General features: G+C 47.1%; 1 protein-coding gene across 1 annotated transcript in view; it reads left to right on the top strand.

Annotated features, from left to right (window-relative positions):
• The window catches only part of KBTBD2 (kelch repeat and BTB domain containing 2), a 169,209-nt gene that overhangs the window by 63,534 nt on the left and 87,694 nt on the right, over positions 1 to 17,981 (top strand). The window contains exon 2 of the mRNA XM_078688246.1: positions 9,009 to 9,539. Within this exon, the coding sequence (XP_078544372.1) occupies positions 9,370 to 9,539 (170 nt within the window). The 5' untranslated portion in view covers positions 9,009 to 9,369. The remainder of the gene's footprint in view (positions 1 to 9,008; positions 9,540 to 17,981) is intronic.

Genomic DNA, 17,981 nt, shown 5'->3' on the forward strand with positions numbered 1-17,981 from the left:
GATTTGTTAACTAAATTCGATATTCTCTGTCTCCAGGAGACGTGGTGTATCGATGATATCTCCCTGGATGGTTTTGTTGCCTATAATTGTCCGGCCCTGAGCTCTAATATGGGTAGAGCCAGAGGTGGACTGGTGATTCTGCTGTCAGTGAGCCTTCCGGTACGAGTCAAAACCCACATGACAGTCGGATCACACTCACAGGTACTATGGCTGCAGCACCATGGTGGCCGGAATGTCTTAATGATTAACCACTATAATAATATGTTTAATCATTCCAGCTCCTTAGTGGTTGACGAACTTGATGCTGCAGTCGACAACCTGTGTGGACAAACCTGTGTACCCTTTGATATCCTATGGGGAGGAGGTTTTAACATTCATATGTGCCCTTACTCTTCTTCGAGGGTGTGTGGGTTTGGTGGGGAGGATGAGGGGGACCAGGCTCACTTCCTACACACGACCTATGGTGACTCACTCAATACTCTTCTGTCTAAACTGGATCTATTGATATTGTCGCCCAAGAAAGATAATGAAGGCAATTTGGTACCAACGTTTGTGGGAAGGAATTCCGCTACTATTATTGATTATCTTATTGCTTCGGCAAGTTTGACCACCATGTGCAGCCCCCCGGAAGTAGTAGACCTGGCTCTTAGTGATCATAATTGCCTTACTACACACTTGTTGATATGGGGGGAAAAGGCTGATGTGTCTTATGGAACTGTGGCGGATTTAATCCCGCATAGACCGAATGGTCCCAGGATTAAGTGGGGGAGGAAAAATGAGGAAAAGTTGCTGGTTGAAATTGTGTCTGCATGCCTCCAGGAGGTGGAATGTTGTCTTGATCCTACTACAGGCTTAACGTGTATTTTAGCTGGGTTTGAGTCTATTAATGCGATCACGAAAAAGATCCTGAGCTCCAGTAAGGTAAAGGGACATGGAGCCCCCAATGGGTGGTTTAATAAGGCATGTACAAAATCTTTGCAAAATCTGAAAAATGCCCTTACTATTAAACCCAGGGATAGGGAAACGGTTAGATCCCTAAGGCACACTTACAAAATGCATCTGAATTTAAGGAAGCAGGAATTAAGGGAGGAAGCTTGGGACAAGATGTCCAAGGCAGTAGAACTTCGGGACACCAAGTTATTTTGGAATACTGTCAATAGTCCATTTTTACATAACGAGGCACACCCCGTACTTTCTGCCCAAGTAAGTGAGGATAACTGGGTATCCCACTTCTCTAGCATATTCAACCCAGAAGGGACATCACTAGTGAGAGATGTGGTTGCAGATTTTTGTCCACCTACACCGCTTAATATCACTATCGATGAGGTGGATATTGCCATCCGGGGTAGCAAGGGAGGGAAGGCACCTGGCCCTGATGGGGTCCCTATTGATCTTTACAAAGCTGATGTATTGCTTTGGAGCCCCTTGTTGACCAAGGTTTTTAACGCTGTTGCCATGGTCTCAGCACCACAGACATGGGGAGAGTCGATTATTATTCCCATCTATAACAAGCATTTACAATGCAATGGTTTTGCCTTTGTGAAAGTTAGAGCTATTGGCATTGCTCTTGACATTATTTTTATTTGTTTTTTTTAAAAACATAAATAAATGGCATTGTCATTTACAATGCAACTAGCTTTATCTCTCGCAAATGACACCCACAGAGAGCCCCCCCACCAAACACACAGACCCCCCCCACACACACACAGCCCCCCACACACACACCCACACAGACCCCCCCACACACACAGCCACACAAAGCCCCCCCACACACCCTCACACAGAGCCCTCCACACACACCCACACAGAGCCCCCCACACACACCCACACAGAGCCCCCCCACACACTGCGACCCCCCCCACACACATTGCAAGCCCTACACACTGCGAGCCCCCCCACACACTGCGACCCCCATTTCAATAGATGTGTGATGCTTACCTGGTACTAAATTGGCCCCTGCATGGCTGAAAGGTTGAAATGGTGTAGGAGGCAAGGGGACATGTATATAGAGCTTACTACCCCTGATGTAGTGCTTTGATGTGATCGAATTGAGGAGGGGACACTGGAGGAGCAGGTGGATAGTGTAGCATGTCACAAGAGGGGACCCATGTTTTCGACCTGTGCTCGGATCCCTGGGCAGCTGCATACATTGCCCATGCTTAGCTCTCCCCATGCCCCCTTTACTGGGGTCACCACCAGTTTCATCTCAGGCCCAATGAGTGCCCCCCTAATTATTTCTAGGGACGCCCACTCCGGTCAAGTGGGAACGGTAACAGATTAGTGGACCCAGGGAAAGCAAAGTGATCCGGGTAGTGCCAAGCAGACCCAAAGAGTACCGAGCACACCAATGGAGGGATGGGTTCTTAGAATGCTGTGTGGGTGAGGGGGGGGGTCTGATTGGAGCGAGGGGGGGTCTGAAAGCAGTGTGTTTTATTGATTGCGACAAAAATAACTTGCTAGGTCGTTGGCAGTGGTCCAGATATGTACTGCCGCGGCCGTTTTCAGTCTGTGTTTATTTGTTGAAGTTCTCTTTTATGCGTTAGGAAACGAATGCATGTGAGACTTATGAAATTTATCGTTATTAGCTGCTCTTCACTTGTTAACGGCAGGAGGGCAAGGAACTTGTTTTTTTGGGGGGGGGGGGGAAGGGGGGCAGTTTTACACCTGCTGTAGAAAGCCTCTTTTCAGGTGCAATTTTGGCAGCACTGGTTGAACAAACTCTTTTCGTTATGGCACGAAGCGTTGCTATTTGGGAATTTCAATGAGTCTGCGGAGAGGCTAATTCAGATGTGTCGGGAATGTTGTGTGTTTCAGGTTCTGAAGTGCAAAGCCTTTCTAAGTGAAGTGCTTGCGGTGGGGGAGGGGTTAAAGATTTTGGACCCTCCGCGGCTCGGGCCTCCTCTTATGATAAATTATCCAGATATTTTGACTGTGGAAAGTGCAGAGTTTATTCATTATTCAGAAAGGCTGTAAATAATATAGAAGTTTGTGCCGCGGCGCCCTGTCGCTCTGCTCCCCCGTCTCTTCCAGTTAAACACCAAGCCTCTATTTTAGTGCTCCAGAGCCTGCCGGGGCGAGGCTGTGCCGTTTTAGCCTTCCACCGTCACTCAGCTGCGGTGTCAGAGGGACTTGTTGAAAGCAAGCCATGGGAAGCGAATTGTTGCCATTCTGCGTGCATCGGACCTGCGCGTTCCCATGTTCGGTGCTCAGGCCTCGGATTACGGCCGAGTTCCTGTGGAGAGAGCCGTCGCGGTGCCTGTGCAGTCCAGCTGACTCACAAACAAAACAGAGAAGTACCTGCCTCGTCACTTACCCTCCCTCCCCAGACGAGGGTACAGAGCAGTGACATCAAGAGCAGCGCAGCCCCAGACTAGTGGCAGAACCCCCACCCCCCGCCCGGTGCACGCATTCCAAATGTGCCCCAGTGGAGCATTTACCGCCATACTTCTTCTCCTGGGCCGCCGTTCTGGCGGGGGCTCCTTGCGACGGCGGCAATCTGTTGGGCACTTCTCCGGTCTCCCTCTTCAGCATGGGAGACCGGCAACGTCCTCCGCTTCTCCCGGGGCTCCCTCCAGGCAGGCCACGGGAGCCCCGCGTGGGCCGCCATACTTATTCTCCTGGGCCGCCGTCTTCCTTCTTCCCCCGGGCTGCGGGGGGGGCGGGCACTTCCGGCCGGCCGCTCTAGGATTGGCCGGTGCACAAGTCATTCAGTGTAAAAACTCCATACCAGAACACCCACATGAGAAAACATTAAATAAAAGAATGAGGGAGAGCTCTCTCTACAAATAGAAAAAGAGAGCGGGGAAGAGATCAGGAAGGGGAAATTGCATTTAGGTCCCATACCCTGGAAGAGTGGGCGTGCTACGGATCGGCATGGAAGAGGGGCGGGATAGGGGGCGGGAAAGGCGAGCACGCCCACGAGAGCAGGAAGGCGGGTGCCGGCTCAATGCCGGACCAGATTCGGGGGCGTTCCCGGCTTTTGGCTGACGTAGCGTGACGTAGGCAAAGTGGAAAAATTCTCGGGAACGCCCCCGAATCTGGTCCGGGATTGACTGACAGAGCCATCTCCCAATGGCTAGCCTCCATTTATGGAGCTAGCCAATGGGAGGAGGGGGCGGATACCCGACTCCAAAGAGGAAAACATTAGATTTTGCTAGCGCATGCGTACTTCGTACGCATTGCCAAGCAAAACCTAAAAAGGGGGATAGAGGCGAGGCCAAGAACTACCGCCCTATCTCCCTCCTCGACTCTTCCATGAAAATAATGAGTAGGGTGTTATTGATCCGCCTGGAGGAATGGGTTGAAGAGAACGGCATCCTTGCGGACTCCCAGTTTGGATTTCGTAAGGGGTTGGGCACCATAGAACAGTGTATTAACCTAGACCTTATTATAGGCAAGTACACGCGTGCCAAGCAGGGTTCGCTGTTCCTATGTTTTGCGGATCTCTCGTGCGTTTGATCTGGTAAACCATGGACTACTATGGACAACCTTATTGAATATGGGGGCCCCACCTGAAATTATTCATTTCTTGGCGCGCCTATATAGCAATTTGTCCGCTAAGATTCGTTTTGGGCAAATGGGTGAATGTACCTCTAGTGTCCGAGTAGGGTCTGGCATTAGGCAAGGATGTGTTCTCGCCCCCCTTCTTTTCTCCCTTTTTGGGTTTCGCCTGCCGAAAGGCTGCGCTCTGCGCAGCTTTTCAGCGCAGGTGAAATCCTATGTCTACACTAAGCACTTCGGGAACGTCCCCCGGCTCTCATTGGCTAGCTCCATAAATGGAGGCTAGCCATTGAGTGCCGGATCTGTCCGTCAAGGCCGGACCAGATTCGGGGGCGTTCCCGAGATTTTTTCCCTGGGCGGAGATGCGCTGTCCATTCCCGCCCCCTCCGTGTGCCTCCCCGCCCCACCCTCGCTGTCCTGTGCACGTTTCCTGCAGTCCGTGTCCCCTCCCGCCGTCCGTGTCCTCTCCCGCCCCCCTCCCGCCCTCCGTGTCGTCTCCCGCCCCCCTCCCGCCCTCCGTGTCGTCTCCCGCCCCCCTCCCGCCCTCCGTGTCGTCTCCCGCCCCCCTCCCGCCCTCCGTGTCATCTCCCGCCCTCCGTGTCGTCTCCCGCCCCCCTCCCGCCCTCCGTGTCATCTCCGTGTCATCTCCCGCCCTCCGTGTCGTCTCCCGCCCCCCTCCCGCCCTCCGTGTCGTCTCCCGCCCCCCTCCCGCCCTCCGTGTCGTCTCCCGCCCTCCGTGTCATCTCCCGCCCCCCTCCCGCCCTCCGTGTCATCTCCCGCCCTCCGTGTCGTCTCCAGCCCCCCTCCCGCCCTCCGTGTCATCTCCGTGTCATCTCCCGCCCTCCGTGTCGTCTCCCGACCCCTGTGTCCTCGTAGGTGCTTGAGGCTCGTGTTATGTGTAAATTAACGGGAAACCGCGTCTGTGTGTACAAAAAGCAGGTGTGCAGCTGCCGTCTGCTGTGGGTTGCAGGTTGTGTTAGATGTGTGGGGGCGGGGGTGCTCAGTTTGCCGCGGTCTGGGCTGGGGGGGGGGAGGCAGGAGGGGCCCCGGGCTCTTCGGGATCCCAGCTTTGATCCGTCGTTAGTCAGGCTGCTCCAAGGATGAGCTCACTTCCCCGGGGATTGTCCGCCAGATGTGCGGCTGTCAGAGGGTGGATTACACGGGAGGAGGCACATCTGTGCGGCTCGAGGAAACCCCTCACTTCCCAGCTCTTGGTGCAGGCTGCCGCCCTTCTCCTCCCAGCCAGGCCCCGGATGACTGTGCCTGAGACTGGGTGAGGAGGCTGGCAGAGGAGGGGCCCTCCCTCCCTTCAGCTGTGATGGGGGAGGCTGAACAGACCTCTCCACATACCAGCCCGCCTCGGATCAGGCTGGGAGCTCGCGCCTCTCAGGCAGCGGAGCTCGGGAGGCCGGCAGGACCGACCGAGGGACAGACCGCTGCCACCACCGGGGTCAACTCTGTAAGTAGCACCTGTGCGACACAACTTTGTCCTTCTTTCATTTCTTTTGATCTCCTTTTGTCTAACCAAAACACAGCGGGTGCTGTTGGAGCCCAAGCATCTTCATTTGAAGTCTGAGCACGAACATAACCCACTGACAGAACTGCATTGTAGTGCAATTGCTCATATATAGTGCTTAGTACCCCTCATGGGGCATTTAAGCGCTTTCTGGCGAGTAGCAGACCACTCCGGAAGCCAACATTAGTGGCAACTCCATTGGTCATAGCATTGCTACCCCTAGCCCTTTGAGGATGGGAGGACTCTTCAAAGTTACAACAATATTATATATGCATGCAGCATAATGAATGACCGTGCCACTCTTTGCGGATAAAGTATGTGGCACGTTTATGCTGTTCGGGCCCCAGCATCTGTGCATTTGAAGTCTGAGCACGGACAGAACACACTGGCAGAACTGTATTGCAGTGTAATTGCGCTTATATAGCGCTTAGTACCCCTGATGGGACATTCAAGCGCTTTCTGGCGAGTAGCAGACAACTCCGGAAACCAACGTTATTGTTTCATCCAGTGGTCATTGACTACTGTGCATTATTGGTCTTGGTGTTATGCTGCCAAGAGACCCGCTCTTTGCATTTACTGCAGTGCTTGTAGTTGATGGAGTTCATAGAAGTTGTGTGTGAACATTAGTGGCAGCTGTGAGTACGTGCAGATGGTTGGTGGGGTGAATAGACAGGTAGAGCAGACTAGGTCTTGTTAGTTAGCAGTGATGCAGTTTAAGACCGGAAGTTGCTATACTCTGCGAGAGGAGGGCGGTGCAACATCTGACCACTTCCACGTTTCGCCTTTGGAAAAGTTAGAGCTATTAGCAATGTAAAAGACAATGCCATTTATTTATCTGTTTTCAAAACCAACACATAAATACAAATTTTGTCATTTACAATGCCAATAGCTCAAACTTTTCCAAAGGCGAAACCTTTGCATTGTAAATGCTTGTTATTAATGCCATGGAGTCGGAATTGCGTTCAGTTAGTGCCGATGCTCCGTCTGCTGATGGTCTATCTATCCCGGTTCTGCTTTACGCAGACAACACGGTACTGTTATCCAGAACCCCTGTCGGGCTGCAAAGACTCATGGATAGATTCTTGGATTTTATTAATGGGAGAAAACTTAAGATTAACAATTCGAAAACTTTTATTCTGGCTTGTGGCAAAAAAATCTAAAAATTAAGACCATTTTCATTTAAAGATGAAATCATTCAAGTGGTTGATAAATTTTGCTTTTTAGGTATCACTTTTAACAATGGGGGTAGATGGTTTCATGAGATGACTAATGTTAGGGCCAAAATGAGTAAATGTGCATTTGGTATTTTTAAGTTTGCCTCTAAACTGGGCTCAAGGCGCCTATTTGATATGATGTATATCTACCGTCACAGATGTGTAGCTCTGGCCCTCTATGGGTCAGGGGTATGGGGACACTGTAATCATAACATGCTCCAAGTTGAAGAAAACAATTTCATTAAGAAACTCCTCTGTTTACCACCCTCAGCCTCTACCAGTTTGATCCATCAGGAGGTTGCTCTGGAGCACTTATCAGATCTTATTAGCCTTAGACCCCTACTGGTATGGAGGTCCATCTGGTTTAAAGAACAAACTAGTTTCACGAGGAAGATTATTAATGACTGCCTCCACTTGGACAAGTATAACCTGATTCCCTGGCTCAAGTATATTGTTTCCTCATTTAAAGAAGTTTTTAAGCTGGATGTCCGTAAAAATCATTCCAGTGTATCGGACATCCCAAAAAAGGAGCTAAAACAAGTGTATATGAGGGCCAAGGAAAAAAGGCGTAGTGCTACCACCAGCCAGTATTCCACGCACAGTTTTTATAACAAATACAACCTGGCTGAATCTGGCTTTGACAACTATCTAAAAATGGTAACTTTACGTACACATCAGTATGTACTTACCAGACTACGGATGGGGTCTGTTTATTTGCTTGTTGCCTACCCACATATTAAGACGCATACCGTAGTCCCATGCCCATGTGATGGGACATCAAAGCAGAGTACCGAGCACTTTTTATTGATTTGCCCCTTTTACCTCCAACTTCGTATCACTTACTTGAAACCACTATTTAAAAAATATAAGGTATCTTCTATGAATTCGGCCATGAGCCTTTTATTTTCTCTTGTTGAATCTGATGTGTGCTTCTTTACCGCTGTATATATTTTAAAATCCATATCTGCTAGGAAATGTATATCTCTGTAATTTTAACATCTGCAAAACCAAATTTTTCAAATGTCGTTATGTGATGTACTGTATGCACTTTTATGATTATTTTTAAAATGATCGAATAAAGTTTTTGAATTGAATTGAAATCTTTGTAGAAACCATGAGGAAACTAAATTACCAATACGCTGACCGACCACGCCAGACCTATTGTTTTGTTTTATGCAGGAATCTCCGTAATATGCTGGAGGAGTTGTGACTGTGCATAGAATCTACTTTATTCCATGCCTTAATGCTGGAACAGTTAGCGAGGATTCTTTTTTTATTTTTGCATGTTTTGTATAACCCGCGACTTCCCTTTTGAGTTTCAGAGCACCATGCAACATATAGATTACAATAAAATTTTACAATGCTGTTTTAAATGGGTGTAAACCTTTTGCATACACAATTTACAGTCAGTTGGTCTCATAAAACAGGCCATTACATACTTGCACATACCGATGTGCTACGTGTTCGGGATGGTTATGATGTCATCCCAGCTGAAGTTATCAATTGATGCTCCATACTTAAAGTATGGTTACTGGAAAGCGCGAACGTCTTCAATTAAACAGTTATTGGTCTGGTGATTAAAATGTCTGTATTTATATGTATTCGCATGGTTATGTTTAGTACCGGGGCAACGAGATTATTAAAAGCTTGGAAAGTTGGCCATTCTTTAATTTACATTTTGGTAATAATTAGCCCGAGATATTTTGAAATGTCTGATTTTATTGTAGCTGCAGTGTCTTGAATGAATAGTAAAACTTTTTTTTTCCCTTTCCTTTTAGCTTGTGACAGAAGCTGCCTATCGGACGTTTTCGTGCATCTACCTCGCCCCTCACCATTTTTTTTTTTGGGCTAAATGTGCTGTGACATAGCATCTGCAGGCTCCTTATCAAAGCCTCTGGGGAGTGAATTGTGACAACTAATCAATGCAGAATGACCTAGGACCTCCTGCTCGGAAGTCTGCAACGCTCTGATTCAGCAGCCTGTGAGATCCTCGCAAAATGTGTCACTCGGAGCTCTAATCACATTGCAGGTGGAAGCTACTGCGCAATTTTCTTCCGCTCCTGAAAACGCAGGCTGAACTGTTAATATACGGTCCTGGCTTTTCTGATTTGGAGCTGGGAATATTAATGGAAAACAGTCATGTCCAGTCAGGACGAAAGGCAGATCAATACGGAGTATGCTGTGTCCTTGCTGGAGCAGTTGAAATTGTTCTATGAACAACAGTTGTTAACTGATATAGTATTAATTGTGGAGGGCACTGAATTTCCATGTCATAAAATGGTCCTTGCCACCTGCAGCTCTTATTTCAGGTAGGTGCAAGATCTTGTTTTCGCAGTTGTTAAACTAAAGGTATTAATTGCCAGCGATTGCAAGCCTGAAAAATCTACACAAATGATGCTTGAGTAACAGCATCTGAAGGTCATGCTGGTGGGGGGGGGGGAAATAGGGGTTTCTGAGAAGTAACCTATTGCAGAAAAAGCAAATTAATTCATTTTGATGAGGAAACCTCTGTCCAAATTCTTTAAAAATTTTTTTTTTTTTTTATGTTTTCTTCATTTCAGCTTTTGCTTTCCACCCGCTTGTTTTCTGGTGCTCGGTTTGGTCTTGCATACCCTCCACCCATACTATTCTGTGGGTTATATATAAGCCTGGGCAGAGTTTGCGAAGTTCCGCTACTCGGAACTCCGCAAAGTGCAAAAAAAAAACTGCAGCGCTTCGCCAGCAGTGGAGTGCGTTAAATAAATGCTGTTCGCTGTGATTTTCAGTGCCAGGTGCCTGTCCGCACTGTGCAATCACCATGCACAGCGCAAGCGGGTGCTGCTTCCTTTCTGCGCTTGAGTAGATTTTTAGTCGAGCGGCAGCTTTCTCAACGCAAACAGATGGTTTCTCAATGCGAGCATACGCTACCACTCTCAATGAGATCTGACCACCCGCGTTGAGAAATCTTGCAAGGACGTTGATTTTCCGTGCTCGCCAACTTGATGTTGACGATAGCGAATGAGGAAAAATCTTGCCGGCAGGTGGATTTTCCTCGCTCGCACTCGCCAACTTGACGTTGACTAACAGGAGCACAGAAAAAAAACTCCGCTCCGCGAACTGGAGTTTTTGGGAACTACGCGGAGTGCGGAAAACACTGCAAACGGAGTTGGGTTCACCCCCCAGACTTGGTTATAAAGGGCAGTTTCTGTCTCTAGAGGAAGAGACATTTCATGTTTGTGTTCTTTCGGAGATTTTTATGCAGCAGAGATATCTGTGCTATACCCTTCATAAGCCTCTATGTGGACAAAAAACGGACTTTCTATAACTAGTCTGTATGAAGGGGCATTATACAGGGAGCAGGGCTTGGGAGGGTCGGGAAAGGTATGATCTGCAAACACATGCTCTCTTATTGAGTGCTGCAACTAAAAGAAAGAAGTAAACTCTGAAGCACAACCAGTGGTAGTTGACTGGGCAAGGAAGCAGTACTTGGGCCAAGCTCCAGGGGACATACTAATGCAGAGGAAGTAAAGCCGGCCCATGCGGGCCAAAGTGAAGCTAGGAGATGAGCGATGACAAAGTCAACCAATTGTAGGTAATGGACAGCTATAAGCCTCCTGTAAGTAAACAAAATCTTCCAAGCGGCAGCAAATGTGCTGTCTTAGGTAAGATTTAAAAAGCAGAATGCGGTGTTTAAGACACCAGCATCCTGCCTTTGTTCTGCACATGTGCAGACTGTCCATGCTAGAGGCTGAGGGCTTTGGTGATCGTGTAATGACAAATGTGTAGTTACTTACAATACAGACCAGTGTAAAGACATCAAACTCTTCTTAAGTGAAAAATAAACAGACATTCACACATTGCACATTGGCGACACCTAGCCGCTTCTCTTAAACTCACCCCTTCTAATAGCATCCTGTAATGATAATCTATCAAAGCCCTATTTCTAATGAATCCCAGAAAGATGATCAAGTCCCTCAAAGCCACCTCCTATGAAAATATTTTAAACATGTCCTTTTAGATGTGTCTGGAGTAGCACTCACCCCTACTCACTGTTGTCAGTGCCTCACTTGCTCAGGTCATCTTCCAAGTAGCTCTCATGACAGTCCAGATCTGCCCACTCCTAGAGAAAACGACTTTAGGGCCAGATGACCTGTCCAATTATACATCACTTATCAAACTTTTATCGGAAAGATAATTAAAAACAGTACATTTAACTCCAATATCACTTCAGTGTCCATCTACAGCATGACTGCTCAGCTTGCTTCAGCTCACTCTGCAGCATGGAGACAGCTACTTTAACCCATTGTAAGTGGTGCCAACCTGACCACAAATGATTTCTCCTGCCTCCTGATATTTATAAACCTGTCAGCTGCCTTTACCACAGTCTAATATCCCACCTTCATCCATACCCTTAATTCTGAGATTCACTGGCAGTATGCTACAATGCTTCTCCTCCTACTTTTTGTACTGACAACACTTCATTTTCATGGGCTCTTTGAAGTCCCAGAAGAGCCCCATTACCTGTGCTTTCCCCCAGAGTTCAATACATGGTACGCTCTAGGACTCTACTCATCGATAACCACTTTAGGCTCCACTAATGTGCCCAAGATGCACAATTCTACTTGACATTTTCCTCTGCATTAGACATCCAGCACCTCCAACACTGCCTGCACCTCATCCAGACCTGGATATCTCGCACATACCTGAATCACCCCACCAAGACAGACTTCCTGGTATTTGCCCAGAAATAGTGTAAACCAGACTCAATGACATGAACTTTGATTTCCTTAAACCCCAACTTTCACCCAATGGCAAGTTACTTGCACCTGGATTCCAACCTCCATCTCGAGTACATTACCAAGAAAACAGATGGCCTGATTCCATTGTCTCTACTGAACAAAATGAAACTGTTCTTTTCAGAGAGCAACTTCAGAACTGCTTCTCTAAGACATACTGTCACATCAGGATGGTGAAATCTTCCATGGCCTCCTGGCTATCACACTGGCACACCACCCCTTAAGCACATCATACAGGTCGCAGCATGTATCATGCAGGGCCTGAAGACATATGACCACATAATTTCGATCTTGAGGGAGCTTTAGTGACTCCCGATGCCAGCTTGCACCATCTCAAAACCAGTTGCATCATTTACAAAGCCATTACAACCTGTATCCCCGCCTGTCAGGCTGACAAGCTCACCATGTCTGGTAGGTCTGAGCACACCCAAAGCTATAACACAACCAGACTGGAGACAGTGTGAAAATGAAAAAAAATAGGTATTTTTCATTTATGCAACCAGGATCTGGAACAAAATCTGTTTCCACCAGGACAGCCCCAAATCTGCTCCAATTCAGGAAAGAATTGGATAGATGTTTATTTACAGAATACTGCAGCATGATGCAGTAACAGTCCACAAGCCTACTACCTCTCAAATTCCTTTTTGACTCTATACTTGTCTTTGACCCTGTACAGCCCTCTTCTGCCTTTGTCCTGTTTCCTGCTATACAAATACCACATCACTACATGCCTACATAGAAGAACATGAATTATAAAAAGGGGTTCATGAGGTGGTTGGTGTTACTCGTTGAACTGAATCGTGCAATGCAGTGTGTTGTTGCTCGATGTTGACGTATCTGAGGCTTCACTTTTGAGCCACTTGGGCCCTCTGTAGTGGCTGGTACATCTGGTTGGGTCAGCCCTTGTAATGTAATTTAATTTAAAGGCAAGTAGAGGGATCTAGAAACCTCCATACAGAGTTGCTAGTAACCACTATTAAAGTGAGACCTCGGCATGGGGCGCTTTCACAAAATAAAAATAAAAAAGAATCTGTTTGTCAAGTTGACAAACAGCTTTTTTTTGTAAAAGTGCCCCATGCCACAGTTTTACTTTAATAGCGGCCGCACACCTTTCTTTAGACATGGCTTGTCTAAAGAAAGGGGCGTGGCTGACATAAAAGTGAAAGCGCCGTATGGGGCACTGACTAAACTGAGGAGGGGGTTACTGAGGAGGTACTCGTAAGCCTATTAACAAATCAAAAGCCAAAATTTAGGAAGGACCGTCACAGCAGCCCATTGAAAAGATGTCCGGGAAGTGGGCGGAGCTTCAAGTCAATACCTGAATACAGCATGCCTCGCAGAGCAGCGCATGCGTTGTCCAGGCTCAACCTAAAACGTGATGGATGGAATGCTTGAATTAATCTATCTACGCTACTATTAATAACTTGGTGCTCCATCCCAGTCCATCGTTTTCTTTTTCTTTTTTTGTGTGGCCATCATGTCACCTCAGATTAGACCCAGCCATGAGCAAACCAGCCTTGGTTCTGCTCTAATCCGTAAAGAACAACCTGAACTGCCAAGTCAGGTCCTCTGTGAAGCGGTACTCCAGCACTCCCAGACTAATTTCAGCTTATTGAGGCCTCTAGATTTTGTTGCAATTTGATTCCAAAAGCACAGTATGTATGTATGTGCACTGTACATGGTCAAAGCCCAAAATAAAGTCTACGAGTTAGAGGAGTGGAAGCTGGGTTGTGGATGATTTTGATGTAGTTTTGGTTGAAGAGGCGAGTCTACATCTCTTTCCTAATTTGGATAGTGTTGGGGTGGTCCTGTTGGATACGGAGTGGGTTCCAGATGCTGTGTACATAGATGGAAAACGCCTACTGTCTTGTTTTTTTCTTTTTTACACTTAGTGTACAGCGTCCTGGCTATGGGCGTGCTGGGATCCACCAGAATTGGTGAACTTGTCTGCAAGATGAGCATGGCTGCTGTTTGTGATAAATTTGTAAGTGGTGTGGTGCAGCTGGTTTTGAAGATAGTGCGGGCCGGCATGGGTAGCCAATGGAGGATCTCCTTCATGATGGGAGTGAAGTGAACATGTTTCTTCAGGCCCTGGATGAGACCGGTCGGATGCCCCTAAGTGGTATCAGTTTAGAGTCTGGGAGGTCACGGAGAAGGTCATTACCACTATCTAGGTGAATGAATGAATGAATGAAATAGGTCTTATTGGGCGCAACTTCGCCCAAAGGGCATCAAGGCGCCAGACATAACAGCGTGAACAGACAGACATATAACAGAAGTCTTTAAGCACAGGTCCAGGGTCTACGGATAAGAGTCCCGGAAGAGCCAAGTTTTCAGTTGTTTACGAAACAACCCCGGCAGAGGTTGAGAGGCCAGTTCTGGAGGAAGGAAGTTCCAGAGTCTGGGCTCCAGGGTGGAAAAGCCTCTGCCTCCCTATCTAGCCTTTGCAAATCTCGGAATCGTAAGAACATTTTTAGAAGAGGATCGAAGCACTCTACTTGGGCGGTAAGGCTGGAGAAGGGAGCAGACACCTTCAGAACCATAGCCATAAAAGGCCCCGTGGGCAAGACAGAGAAGTTTAAAAGATCTTCTAGCCTGGACAGGAAGCCAGTGGAGGTCTTTCCGGGCCTGAGATTTCGAAGCAAGCCGGGGAAGATCCAGGACCATCCTGGCCGCCGCGTTTTGAACCATTTGGAGGCGGTGGACCGTAGATTTGTTCATGCCTCCATAAAGAGCATTACAGTAGTCTAGTCTCGAAGAGACCAGAGCCACTGTTCCTTGTTTCCTGGCCGCCGGAGAGAGATAGGATGACATTTTTCTGAGGGTCCTGATGATACCACAGCAGGTAGATACGGTCCTGCTGACTTGAAGGTCAAAGGAGATAGAGGTATCGAACAGGACCCCCAGGTTTCTGGCCGAATGAGAAGGGACTGGACAGTCTCCAAGGGAGGGCGGCCACCATTCATTAGACCATAGGTCCTGTCTTCCCCCAAAAATCAGGACATCCGTTTTGTCTCCGTTAAGTTTAAGGAATTTCGAATCATCCACTGGCAGACTGCTTCCATACATGCCCTAAACTTGGAGGCAGTCTCAGCCACTGACTAGGAAAGGGAGACCAGGATTTGGGTGTCGTCAGCGTATGACAACACCTCAAGTAGGATGTATGACATTACAACGCATGCTTTTACATCGCATGCTTTTACAACGCATACCATTACAACGCATAGTGCTTTTAGGCGCTGGATAGTGAATTGTTTAATTTACTATTCCAACTCCAGTCCCCGTGGATAGTAGGGAAGGTGTTGGATAGTACATTAAACACATTCCCTATCCTAGAGCGCCCCCCCAGCGCAATGCGTTGTAATGGTTTGCGTTGTAAAAGTTGCGTCGTAAAGGTTGTTCACCCCTCAAGTAGTACAAGAGTACAAAGGCTTGAAGAAAATATGAAGTACCTTCCTGGAAGCAATGGTTTAACTTTCTTTATACAAGAGAGCTGGTACCAAGGTCTGTTTTTTTTGGGGGGAGGGAGGGGCGCGGTCTGCTTTTTGGTCAGTGCGTTGCTTGAGGGTAAGGTGTAAGTATCCAGGGCAAATCCAAGTGATTTGGCATTCCGTGAAAGTCGAGGTTAGAAGAAGTCTAGGTTCTTTTCATTGAGCCAGCTTTGTACTTTATCTTTATTTTTCGTTTCAAATGAAAGGAATTTTATCTTGATTGAGTTGAAGGCACTGTCCATCGAGGTCTGGATTATGTGAAAGCAGTTTTTGAGGAGTTGGATAACTAAAGTAGAGGAGACTTTTAAGTAGAGTTGTGTATCATGATCCACCAAGTGGCCCGATGCGTAGGTAGAAGATGACATTGAGCACGGACCCACATCTGGGCATACTTGTTGCACCTGGAGTATCACAATGAAAAATACAAAAAAATTGATAGATGAAATGCTTGTATTAATCTCAGCCAGTGGTAATTACTTTGGCTGAAATTGGTCAGGGTTTGCTTGTCTTTCCATCTGGACGAGACATGGCCTGTCAATTTGGGCTGGACTACTCTTATTGGAGCAGTACCAAGTCTGACTTGTATAAGATGTGTGTCCACAATGGAATTGTGTGTGTGGGGGGGGGAACAATGGTATGAAATGCAGGCCAGTACAATCATCAGTGGTTGAACTAATTTTGGTATTCCTTTTATAACCTTGTTTTTGCAGTGCTGTTCTATTCTGAAAGCAAAAAAACACACAATTGATGGACGGAATGCAGACCAAATCAAAACATTCACCCCCAATCAAGAGATCTGGGTTAAATCCATCATTCTTTTCTCACCATGCCACCCCAGTTTAGACCTGGCCATATGCAAATCAGTCTTGACCCTGTGCCTCATAGAAACAGTCCAGCCCGAACTGCCAAGCCAGGTCCTCCCTGGACCGGAAACAAGCATCCTAGGAACGGTTTCGGGGTTTCACCCCTCTTCCAAAACGATGGATTTAGGCCCCCAATTCTGTACTGTGGTGAATGTATGACCTCGTTCTGCATTCTGTCCATCAATTGTTCTTTTTGCAGTTGTATTCTGAAAGGCACCGAGTTGATCTTGCGACCTTCCATACAAACATACATGATAATGAAGGTTAGTGTTGTCTCTCCCAGGTGCATTGCGGGGTTGGATATTGGACCCCCTGCCTAACCAGTATCCACTTAGTAATGTACTCTATAGTATCAGGGTCTTCACACCTTCAGCGCGGCGCGAATTTTCGCGCTGTGCTGAAGGTTCTAATGAGCCAACGGGCTCATGACGGAACGGTTCCGTCATGAGCACAGCTCAACCGACGCTCATGACGGAACCGTTCCGTCATGAGCATCGAAGGGGTTAAAGGATCTTAACTTCTGTCTGTTATTACTACACTTATCTAAGAGTCTCAACGGCTCTGCCAACGTTTGTGCAGATTAATCAAATGGCACCAAAATTAGGAATTGCACATGTTTTGACACCCTTTCCCACCCCCCTTTGTAACTGCATCCCCTTCCTGATGGATCTACATAGAACTCAACATACTAAGAGCAAGCTGAACATGTCTGCCGAATTTCAGCCTGATTCTCCAAACACCAACATCATTTTGTATTTCAAAGACTTTACTATACACTCCCCTTCAACTTTACCGCCTGCCTGATCTCCGTTAATTCTACTGCTTGCAGCAAGCTTAATTTGCTAATTGTCACATTTTACACAGATTTTTCAAATGATGGTAACTTTATTTGGAAAAAACTTTTATTGTCCCTCATTTACACCTGTCCACCAAAGGCATCTGTGAAGTATTGCATTACTGCCAAGTTTGGCATAAATCCATTCAGTTATTTTTAGGTCGAGCCTGGCCAGCGCATCCGCTGCTCTGGGAGCCATGCTGTATTGGGAGTATGAACGTAAAGCCCCACCCACTCTCCGCCCATATTTGCCATTGGCTTGTGTCATTGTCCTTCGTAAATGCTGGCTTCTGATTTCTTTTTAGGCTTGTTAGTCCCTCCTTAGTACCACTGTGTCTTTATTTGTAACCTCCCATGAGGACTGTCCCTTTTACTTCGGTTGTTAAATGGTATGTCTTGTTTAGTCAGTAAGAAGTATCTTTTTTAATGAGCTTATATTGCTGCAGGATGGTCTCTTGTGCAGTTGTGACCACAGGCTTGTTTAACTCGTAGCAAAGTGAGAGCTCTTTGGGGGCCATAGGAGACAGAAGGGGGGCAACTCAGTGATGCCTTTAGGGAGGTCAAAGGTGCGTGATGTAAATTCTGCTAGATCTGGTGTGTTTATTTTCTGAACAAGCATCTATGTTAAACATGAATATGCTTTAGGTTTGCACCTCCCTTGACTTGCTAAAAAACCATGACTTCTACAAAGGGCTCCTACCCTCTCTTCTCAATTTGTTCCTCTGTGAAATGGATCCAAAAAAGAAAAACTCTGTGGCTGCAAATGTCTTTTTGGACACACTCTCCC

The sequence above is a fragment of the Lissotriton helveticus genome, chromosome 4_1 (genome assembly GCF_964261635.1).
Source record: "Lissotriton helveticus chromosome 4_1, aLisHel1.1, whole genome shotgun sequence".
NCBI classification, from domain to species: Eukaryota; Metazoa; Chordata; class Amphibia; order Caudata; family Salamandridae; genus Lissotriton; species Lissotriton helveticus.